Source organism: Erinaceus europaeus, chromosome 12 (assembly GCF_950295315.1).
Source record: "Erinaceus europaeus chromosome 12, mEriEur2.1, whole genome shotgun sequence".
In the NCBI taxonomy this organism is placed as follows: Eukaryota; Metazoa; Chordata; class Mammalia; order Eulipotyphla; family Erinaceidae; genus Erinaceus; species Erinaceus europaeus.
In genome coordinates this window covers 82,705,734-82,717,002 of record NC_080173.1, presented here as the reverse complement: position 1 = coordinate 82,717,002, position 11,269 = coordinate 82,705,734, and the positions used below count along the sequence as shown (strand labels likewise).

At 43.2% G+C, this 11,269-nt stretch overlaps 1 protein-coding gene across 1 annotated transcript in view; it reads right to left on the bottom strand.

The window, feature by feature from the left end:
- Nucleotides 1-10,543, bottom strand: part of LOC103111795 (tektin-1) — a 15,089-nt gene extending 4,546 nt beyond the window's left edge. The window contains exons 1-4 of the mRNA XM_060204902.1: nt 10,181-10,543; nt 8,475-8,681; nt 1,379-1,544; nt 308-436 (exon numbers count right to left, since the gene is read on the bottom strand). Of these exons, the coding sequence (XP_060060885.1) occupies nt 308-436; nt 1,379-1,544; nt 8,475-8,664 (485 nt within the window). The 5' untranslated portion in view covers nt 8,665-8,681; nt 10,181-10,543. The remainder of the gene's footprint in view (nt 1-307; nt 437-1,378; nt 1,545-8,474; nt 8,682-10,180) is intronic.
- Nucleotides 10,544-11,269: the final 726 nt, after the last annotated feature.

The window sequence follows — 11,269 nt, the reverse complement described above, 5'->3', positions numbered from 1 at the left end:
TCACTGTGGTCTGTGGTCTGTGAGAAGACAGCTCTGGCAGGAAATATAATTTCAGTGCCCTTCCATTTATAATCAGAGGTGAAATCTTTGTCCATCACCACCATCAGCAGAGGGTAAAGGTAAAGGTAATGGTCAAATGTGAGCTGGGTCTCAACTATGAGTGTTCTCAGGCCATCTCAGAGCATGGAAAGGACTTGCAGGACCATAAAGTCCAATTCTTTCTGCACCACGAAATTCGACCTTTGTGATCACTACCTCTTCTAGGCTTTCCAGGGGCAGTGTGGAGGGCAGCCCCAGCCAGCCATACCTGATCTGCTCAGACGTCTCCTCCAGGGTACGGGTCAGCAGGGCCATCACCCCCCTGATGATCTCATCCTCCTTTTTCAGTTCCTGTTCAACTTCATCATGTACCAAGTCAATGCCAACTCGCTTCTCCCTGATAAGCAGCAGCAGGTCATCCAATGCACGGAAATGGGCAGCTTGCTAGGTGCTAACCTCTGGACACAAGAAAGCTCTCCGGACAGCTGATCTGAGCACTACTCCATGTGCCTGGTTGGCACATACTAACTAGTGCCTATGTGGCTTGAAAATAGTACTTGGTTTCAATGTGGCCATCCATTCCGAATTCTTGTTTCTTTCTCTCTTTTTTTATTTTTTTAAGATTTTATTTATTTATGAGAAAGACAGGAGGAGAAAGAAAGAAGCAGACATCACTCTGGCACATGTACTGCCAGGGATCGAACTCGGGACCTAATGCTTGAGAGTCCAAAGCTTTATCACTGTGCCACCTCCCAGACCACTGAAATCTTGTTTCTTATCTATTTATTGGAAACAGTATCTTTTGACTTAGCATATCAAAGATCTATGTTCCATTCCTGATCCCAGTCCTGTTTTTGAGCAGGAATCTGAATCCAGAAAGATGCTTTATAATAATGACACTACTATGAGTGTCACCACTGAGTACTCACTATATGATAGAGTGAATTCATTCATTCATTCATTCAGATTTTGACACGGTGAATTTTTAAAATGCATACTCCCTCTTAAACCTTTCAGGTCTGTGTATAAAAAATTAGTTGCAGAAAGGTCAAGTCACTTACCCAATGATACAGACTTGGGTATTACACATGCTTTCAAATACTGTGTGATTTTACTCCCTAGCTTGTATTTATCTCAGTCAAACACAGCATTTAGACATGAGCCAAACCCAATGTTCCTTCCACTGCCCAGAACCACAGGCATGCCAAGATAATTCTAGGTTTTCAAAGAGCCTGTGCTCATTAATTTCAGTCTACCCCACCCTCTAGTAAGTCAACATATACTCCTCAGCATTCCATTTCCCACAAGAGAGGATTATATGTGGAACAGCCCCTCCTACCTGTATTCCAGACACTTCTGAGTGATGTGTAAGGGCTCTTTGTAGCTCTCCAATGCTTTTGACAATCTGATCTGATACAACAGTAGGTCCTCAGTTTCATTCACAAGCTGCTCGAGTTTGTCATCTAACTCCTTCTTCCAGAATCTGACTTCCTCAAGTCTCTGTTCTGAGGCACACAGAAGTTACACTGAAGCTAATCTACACCCAGGGTAGCCAACTTCTGAATTAGAGATTTGAAGACCCTTGTGAAACTATCTGAGATGTGTTCTTAGAGTTGCATCACTTCAGGCATCTTTTCATCTTTGTAAGTATTTACCAACAGGAAGGGGGTAGAGGAGTCATGGGGCAGGGGAAGAAAGTACCTTCACACATTCAACGACAAATTAATGCAAAGATCACTCCACATTCACTGACTCAAGGAGAGTCAATGTTCACTGTTTTTAATAACTAGAGCAGTTAACTCTGTCAAAGATATAAATGCATATTGTTCCCCAAAGTCAAATAGTATTACAAGTCTAATTCTCTGAATCATCCCTCCTTACTTGCTCTTTATGGAATCAGTCATTTTTGCGTATTTGATTATCAGTTTTGCTTTTGTTGTCATTATTGTTGCTGACTGCTGGGACTTCACTATTCCAAACAAACTTTTTCAGATAAAAAAATAGCAGGAGGGAGTTGGGCGGTAGTGCAGTGGGTTAAGCACAGGTGATGCAAAGTGCAAGGACCGGCATAAGGATCCTGGTTCAAGCCCCAAGCTCCCCACCTGTAGGGGAGTCGCTTCACAGGCGGTGAAGCAGGTCTGCAGGTGTCTGTCTTTCTCTCCCCCTGTCTTCCCCACCTCTCTCCATTTCTCTCTGCCCTATCCAACAACGATGACATCAATAACAACAACAATAGTAACTACAACAATGAAACATCAAGGGCAACAAAAAGGAATAAATAAATATTAAAAAAAAAAAAAGACAGCAGGAGAGGGGTCGGGTGGTGGTGCACCTGGCTGAGTGCACATGTTACAACGCGCAAGGATGTTTGAGGCCCTGGTCCTCACCTGCAGGGGGAAAGCCTTGTGAGTGCTGAAGCAGGGCTGCAAGTGTCTCTTTTTCTCTCTCCCTACCCTCTCGATTTCTGGCTGTCTCTATCCAATAAAGAGAGATAATAAAAATTTTTTTAAGGAAGGATGGAAGGAAGGAAGGAGGGAAGGAAGGAAGGAGGAAAGGAAGGAAGGAAGGAAAGGAAGCAGGCAACAGGAGAGGGCAAGGGACTAAAGCACCAAAGCTTCGCCCAGTGCTGTGGGGACCAAGGTCTTGAACCTGAGTCACACACATGACAAAGCAGACACTCTCCGAGATGAGCAGTTCTGCCGGTCCTCTAATAATGTTTTATCAGTGAGAGAAAGACAATGTGTTTTTATCAGAGAGACCAGATCACTGCTCAGCCCTGGCACACTCAGTGCTGGGATCAAACCTAGAGCCTTAGGCTTGCAAGTTCTGCACTCTTCGACAATGCTCTCCCCCCAACACTAGTTTGTCTTTCTTCCTTTCTAGAGATTCTTCAACTTCATCTTTCAACCCTCTGCGTCTTTTAAATATGTACTGCTCTCCATTTTTTAACTTCCAAAAACACACTTTCTTGTCTGCTGGATGCTCTTCCATATGATTCTTCTTTTTTCTTTTTCTTTCTTTCTTTCTTTCTTCTTTTTTTAAATTGCCATCAGGATTATTGCTGGGGCTTGGTACCAGCACTACAAATTCACTGCTCCTGGTGGCTATTATTTTTCCATTTGTTTTTCTTTCTACTTTTTTTTTTGAGGGGGATTAACATTTTACATCTGGCAGTAAATACAATACTTTGTAGATGCATAACATTTCCCAGTTTTACTTTTTTATTTTTATTTGACAGGACAGAGAGAAATTGAGAGATGAAAGGGAGAGAGAGGGGGGAAAGAGAAAGACACCTAAGGACTAAGGAGCTAGCATAATGGTTATGTAAGAGAAAGACACCTACAGACCTGCTTCATTGCTTATGAAGTATCCTCCCTGCAGGTGGGGAGCAGGGGCTCAAACCTGGGTCCTTGTGCATGGTGCTATGTGCACTTAACCACGTGTGCTGCCCCACTCTCCTAAGGTTCTTATTTCATTGGTGTAACATCTCCTCTAAGTTCTAATAGGATCTTATGTTATTTTTCCTTTTGCATTATATACCATCTGTATCTTCAGTTTCTTTGGGTTTGATTATTTGTTTTGTTTAGTGTCTGTCATATTAATGGATTTCCTCAAATGTTTGGTGATTCTCATCTGTTTATAATTAAGAATAAAATGCTGTGAGGGGGTAGATAGCATAATGGTTATTCAGAGACTCTTTTTTTAAAATTATTTAAAAAGGAGACATTATCAAAACCATAGGATAAGAGGGGTACAGCTCCACACAATTCCCACCACCAGATCTCCATATCCCCTCCCCTGATAGCTTTCCTATTCTTTATCCCTCTGGGAGTATGGACCCAGGGTCATTGTGGGATGCAGAAGGTGGAAGGTCTGGCTTCTATAATTGCTTTTCCGCTGAACATGGGTGTTGACTGTTCTATCCATACTCCCAGCCAGCCTGTCTATTCAGAGACTCTTGTGCCTGAGGCTTCAAAGTCTCAGGTTCAGTCCTCTGCACGACTATAAGCCAGAGCTGAGCAGTGCTCTGGTAAAAAAAAAAAAAAAAAAAAAACCCTCAGAAAAGTCTCCCAATTCATAATGACATATAAGCTCAGTCTTGAGAGACAGACAGACTTGACATCCAAAATGCTTCAGTGTATAAAGTAATTGGACAGGGCTCAGACATTTTACTAGAGAATCCTCACGTGTTATTAGCTTTACATTATCCCTTTCAGACCAGTTAGTTTCTTCAAGGCCTCTATCTTCTAATGTCCTGCCTGAGGGGATAAGCCTGGTTACCAGTGCCCTGGGAGCCAGTGACTAGAGAAATTCCTACTGAGCAAGCAGACTATCATTGAGCCCTCCCATATTTAGACTTCTTCAGAGGGAGGGAAAAACACAGTAGAGAAATTCTTTATAATGACTTGAATCTTGACTTGTTTTTAGCTCTTCCCTGAACCTCTAGCTTTGATGATAACTGGATATTTTCGTGTTTCCAAGTTTCTACAGCATAAATCGGTAGATGAATCAGCCAGTTTCTTCCTGTCCTCTACCCACCCAGCCTTTCTGTAGTATCGAAGTATGTGTGGCCACCTGACCTTTTGCTTTGTAGCTTCCAAAAGCTTATCTTCACCATTTGACTGCTATAGTTTCTACTTCCCCCACCTCTCTATCTATCTCTACCTCTCGATCATTATGAACTCTTTACTTCTTTGGAACCTTAAAAGGGAGGGAAGAGGGAGTCAGGCGGTAGCGCAGCAGGTTAAGCACGTGGCGCTAAGTGCTAGGACTGGCATAAGGATCCGGGTTCAAGCCCCCAGCTCCCCACCTGCAGGGGAGTCGCTTCACAGGCAGTGAAGCAGGTTTGCAGGTGTCTATCTTTCTCTCCCCCTCTCTGTCTTCCCCTCCTCTCTCCAGTTCTCTCTGTCCTATCCAACGACGAAAACAATAACAACAATAATAACTACAACAATAAAACAACAAGGGCAACAAAAGGGAATAAATAAACACATTTTTTAAAAAAGGGAGGGAAGACTGGGGGTCAGGTGGTATCGCACAGGGTTAAATGCACATAGAATGAAGCACAAGGATCCCAGTACGAACCCCTGGCTCCCCACCTGCGGGGTGGGGGGAGAGGTCGCTTTGCAAGTGGTGAAGCAGGTCTACAGGTGTCTATCTTTCTCTCTCCCTGTCTTCTCCTCCTCTCTCAATTTCTCTCTGTCCTAGCCAACAATAACAATAGCAACAATGGGAAAAAAAAAATGGCTGCCAGGAGCAATGGATTCATAGTGCAGGCACCGAGACCCAGTGATAAGACTGGAGGCAAAAAAAAAAAAAAGTGAGGGAACCCAAATGCATGTATTCAACATACCATGTCTCCCCATGTACACTTGATGACTACTACCCTCCACTCCCCTTTCAGACCTGCTATCTCAAAGTCATCAGCAATCTTCATGTCAATGGCTCAAACTCATTCTTGTTCAGTTCTCATTCCCGACATCTGTACAATTATTAATGCAAAAGAAAGCATTCTCATCCATGTCATCTTCATCTTACGTTCTTGTGGTGTCAAGGTCAAAGGGTATTGGTTAAAGAAACTTGGTTTTTTTCTGTTTCTTTTATTTAGTTATGTATTTATTTCTTTTCCTTTATAAAAGCACTGCTCAGCTCTGCCTTATGGTGGTGCCAGGAACTAAAAGCCTGGAACCTCAGAGCCTCAGGCATGGAAGCCTTTTGCATAACCACTATGCTACCCACCTACCCCACCACCTACCCCACCCCCACTCTAATTTAACACTTGTTCTCTAATTTTTCACTTGTAGCTCTTCATCCAGTACCTTCTTCTCTTTCAATATATTCTTTAAGAATTCAAATCTACAACTATGTATCTATGCCCATCACTAGTTGACATCTTCAAATTTTCTATCTCTAGCTCCTAAATTATAACTTGCTACCTATTCACCAACTGAATGCTCCCAATTCAAGGTTTTCCTTGGGCTTGATCCAGTTTCTTCTTACTATTATCTTTAATATTTCTTCTTCTTCTTCTTCTTTATATTATCTTTATCCTCCTGCCTGGACCCCGCACACCCATGTAATATGCATCAACTGTGGGCTCTAATCAATTCTCGAAATGCCATGTGCCATGTACATTCTGTCTTTATTACTTTGTCCAAACTAGCTCCTTGGCTTAGAGCAGAAGCTCCTTGACCTTTGCTGTTGAATTCCATTCCTAAACCCCACATATTTATTAATGAACAGTTACAATGTGATTAAGATAGACTCTAGTTCAATATGAGTTGAGTCCTCTTAAGAAGAAAAAAAAAACGAAAAAAAAAAAAAAACAGAAGACACAGAAAGAAGAATACCATGCAAGGTCTCAGAGAAACACACAAGGAGAACAGCAAAGGACAATGGAAACAGAGACTGGAATGATGTATCTACAAGTCAAAGAATGCCAAGGGTTGCCAGCTACAAAACACTAAACAGAAAATCAAGGGCAGATTCTCCTCCCCCACCCCACCCCCAGAGAACTTCAGGGAGAACACAGTCACGCTGGCAAGTCTACGTCACACCACCAAATCCTTCAGCAAGTCATACTGACTTTACCTCTAAAATATGATTCAAGTGTGTCCTCTTCTCTCTTCTCTCCACAATCCCTGGTTTTTTCCTTAGCCCAAAATAACTTGGACTATTTAAAGTTATTTGCCTTTTTACTTGTGCTTTATCTATCGGACTTACTAGAATACATTTATCTTCTTCAACTTTATAATCCTAAGCATCTTGCTCAGGATCAGACACAGTTGTTGGTAAATAATAATTTATTGAATAAATGGATCCTGATCCCATTTACCAGGTTAAGGAAGCACAAGGCAAGTTCTGAAGGGCATTGATTGATGAGTTCAGTTTGAGATCTATTTCAAAGTGTCTAAAGGATCTCTAGATGGAAATATACGGTAAGTAATTCTACTTCCATAAGAAGTTCTGACAAATTTTACTAACTTTGGGGTACTAAGCATGTTTTAATTGTGCTTTTAAGTATGGTATTTTCAAGAGAAAATGAATCCTCTTTTAGATTCAGTTTAATGTCATCCTCCCCACCCCATTTTTTTGTTTGAGGTTTTTCCAGTCTCTTTTTTTTTTCCTTCAGTTTATTTACTGAGGGATTAATGGTTTACAGTCAACTGTAGAATATAATAGTTTATACATGTGTAACATTTCACAGTTTTCCACATAACAATTCCACTCCCAGTAGGTCCTCCTCTGCCATCATGATCCAGGATCCAATTCCAGTTCAAGTTCTGCTTAGTGCTTCCCCTTTTGATCTTGTTTTTCAACTTCTGTCTGTGAGTGAGATCACAAAGTGTCCCTCTTTAGGAAATCTTTTCTAACTCTCCAGTGCCCATCTTACCCATTTACATCTCTGCTTCTTACCGTATCATCTATTTGGTTCTATTATGATCAGTCATTTTTACATCTTTCTCCTCCTCAATCCACAAGTTTCTAAAAAGCAGAGATTGGTCAATTTTTAAAAAATATTTAGGGGCCAGGTGGTGGCGCACCTGGTTGGTTCGAGCCCCCCCCCCCCCCCCCGTCCCCACCTGCAGAGGGAAACCTTTATGAGGGTTGAAGCAGGGCTGCAGGTGTCTCTCTGTCTCTCTCCCTATCAACTCCTTTCTTCTTGATTTCTGGCTGTCTCTATCCAATAAATAAAGACAATAAAAAAATTAAAAAAATATTTATTCCCTTTTGTTGCCCTTGTTGCTTTATTGTTGTAGTTATTGATGTTGTTAGATAGTACAGAGAGAAATGGAGAGAGGAGGGGAAGACAGAGGGGGAGAGAAAGACAGACACCTTGCAAACCTGCTTCACCGCCTGTGAAGTGACTCCCCTGCAGGTGGGGAGCCGGGGCTCGAACCAGGATCCTTAAGCCGGTTCTTGAGCTTTGCGCCACGTGTGTTTAACCTGCTGCGCCTGACTCCCGTGACTGGTCAATTTTTATGTTATCCCCAGCGCTTAGTGTTTAGATGCTATTAGATGCTCAATAAATGTTCATAAAAGCAATAAATGATTAGATGATGAATGACTGAAAAATCAGACTGAGTTACTACGCGTCTTTTAGAACAGTGACCATAAACAGAGCATATAAAGAAAACACGTTTTTTCTTAATGTGTCAAGATTAATATCTTGCAGAGCTAGGGAGATGGCTCAGCTGGCTTGAGCAGCAATTTGTATGTCTGAAGCCACAATAAGTCCCCAGCACCACTTTTATGCCAGAGCTGAGTAGTGCTCTGATCCACACCCCCACCATCTTCTCTTCCAAAATAAACAAATGAATCTTTTTAAAAGATGAACACATTGCCATTGCTGAACATGAAATGCAAGTGGCAGTACAGCTAAATCCCAAGTCTCATCCAAACAAAACAAAAATGCACCAAATATATTGTCTTACCGAGTTTCTTGTTCACATCGCTTTGCGATTTTTTGGTACTTTTTTCAATTTCATCCACAAGCCTCTGACTTTCTGCCACCAGGCGTTCAGAACGGGACCTTTGGGCCTCTGCTTTGTGATACTGGTTCTTGTTAGCAACTTGCCACTCTGATGGCAGGAACTTGGGTGGGGATTGCAGTAGTTTGGCCATTGGAAGTTTCCAAAGACCTGATCAAACGTGGAAGGATTTTCTTTTTAGGTTAAAGTGAAAATATGTATCTGTCATGAAATGTCAATTCTTATTAAAATGTGGCATATACACCAGAAAGTGCATCATTCACAATCTACAAATGGGCACATCTGTGTAGCTAGCACCCAGATCAAGACTTTAGCACTGCCAACACTCCATGCTTCTTTCCCACTCTTATTCTCCACTTCTACCCACCCCCACACCATAAAAAGCTGGGTCAGCTGTCCTGACTTTAAACACTATATAAACTTTATTGTTTAACACTTTATTGTTTAACACTTTAAACACTATATAAAACTTTGTTTTGTAACAACATTATGCTTAAAATAGTGATCTGTGGGAGTCGGGCGGTAGCGCAGTGGGTTAAGCACAGGTGGCGCAAAGCGCAAGGAGAGGCATAAGGATCTCGGTTCGAGCCCCCGGCTCCCCACCTGCAGGGGAGTCACTTCACAGGCGGTGAAACGGGTCTGAAGGTGTCTATCTTTCTCTCCCCCTCTCTGTCTTCCCCTCCTCTCTCCATTTCTCTCTGTCCTATCCAACAACAACAATAATAACTACAGCAATAAAAAACAAGGGCAACAAAAGGGAATAAATTAATTAATTAATAAAAAATAGCGATCTGTACGGTTCCTACAAATAGTTCGCCCATCCTCATCACTGGGCAGTGGACTGTTGTATGAATACACCAGAATTTATCAGTCACTCCTATCATCTCCAGCTATTTTGGTTGTTTCCAGTCTGGAGTTATCATGAAAATATTATGAATATTCTCATACAGGTCTTTTAGTGAACACATGTATGCATTTTTATGACTTATTAGAATTTCTGTGTCATAGGATAGTGTTCAATTTCAGTAAATGTTTAATTTAGTAAAAGTTACCAAGTAGATTCAGCCAGACATTTTCCCCAAATAAATAAATGGAGCAAATGTGGTATCTGTAAGCTGGCAATCTCAACACTTAAAACAACAACAACAAAGCAGTAGGGAGATACATGCGAAGGTAGCAGGGCAGCAAAACTAAAATTTCCCCACCTCATATGCAAACACTGATGGACAATGGGAATTGTCTTTCTCATTTGTCCCCACACCCCTACACACCCCCAACAACAACCTGAGCTTCTGTTCTTAGAGCACTATGGTTCTCTGAACTCTTCATAAGAACAAGGATGGACCCAGAGTCAGATTTTAACCAGCCAGGCAGCGCTCCTGAGCCACCAGCGCGCTCTCACACAGCACACTGCCCCCACCTCTTCCTAGCCCAGTTCCCCTCCGGCCTCTCCCAAGTCTGTATGGAGCTCAAATTTTAACCCAAGACTCCCGGGGAACTCTGAGTAGCCCCCCAGAGAGGAGTATTAATGAAGGCTAAATGACATCAAACTTAGATTTAAATCAGGACTGATAAGAACAAACATGGGGTTACGAGTGGGCTGAGGGTTCAGTCAAGGGTGGCTTGGGGTTAAAAGGAGAGTGACTTACCTTAGCATCACAAACAAGTACTAACTAGTCAAGTTCAGACTGGGAATCTCCCTACCTCTACTGGAGTCTGCTACTCCAGCTACGCTAATAAACAACGCCGTCTCCATGGCAACCGGTGCCGCAAGACCCGGGCAGTGTAAGCAGGTCCCTCCGCCCCGCAGCCTCGCAGGGAGGTTCTGCGCAGGCGCAGACACAGATCCTGCAGGAGACAAGTACGGGAGCTCATGCTCGACCAGCTCAACTAGTCACAGACATCAAGCAGGAGACAAAGACTGAAGTCACACGCTGGGAGTCGGGAGACGAGTCGGGAGACCGGCATCTGGCTCTGGTCCTGCCGAGGAGCTGTGGCTTCTTTAGACTCCGAGGAGTGCAGGGGAGTTGGGCTGGCCTGTCTCCAGGCCCCTCGGCTGCATGCGCGTGGGCCGGCAGAGCCAGAGGCCCACAGCTGCCGGGAGGAGGAGTCTGAGGTTGCTGCAGCCACGGCGGGCGAGGAAAGGAGGTGGGAGGAGGTCTCTGGGAGGACAGCAGTCTCCAGCTGCGAGCGGCGACTGGACCCAGAATTAGGCGTCAGGAGAAGGTTCTTCTATGCAACAAGGGGGTTGTTCAGTGTGTTGGGTAATATGGTGGTTTTTTTTTAAGTTTTATTTTTGCATGTTTTTTAAATTTATTTGTTATAGAGACTGAAATTGAGAGAAAGGGGGAGATAGAGAGGAAGAGAGACAGAGAGACACCTACAGACCTGCTTCACAGCCTGTGAAGCAACTCCCCTGCAGGTGGGGATCCGGGGGCTCAAACCGGGATCCTAACCGGTCCTTGTGCTTTGCGCCACATGCGCTTAACCCGCTGTGCTACAGCCCAACTCCCGGGGAATATATTCTTTATGGTTGTGGTACTGGTAAGACATTGCTATGTAGAGAAATGCATATTGGAAACACTGACCTGAGTCCTAGCACGTGAAGACAGAAACAGAAAATGCTTATTCAAGTCTCCCGCCCTTTTGATAAACTAACACCGCCCAGTACTCAAAAAAGTCCGGCAAAAGCAACCTCAGCCAATCAGGGGAGTTTCTGCCTCTCAAGTTCCCATCTC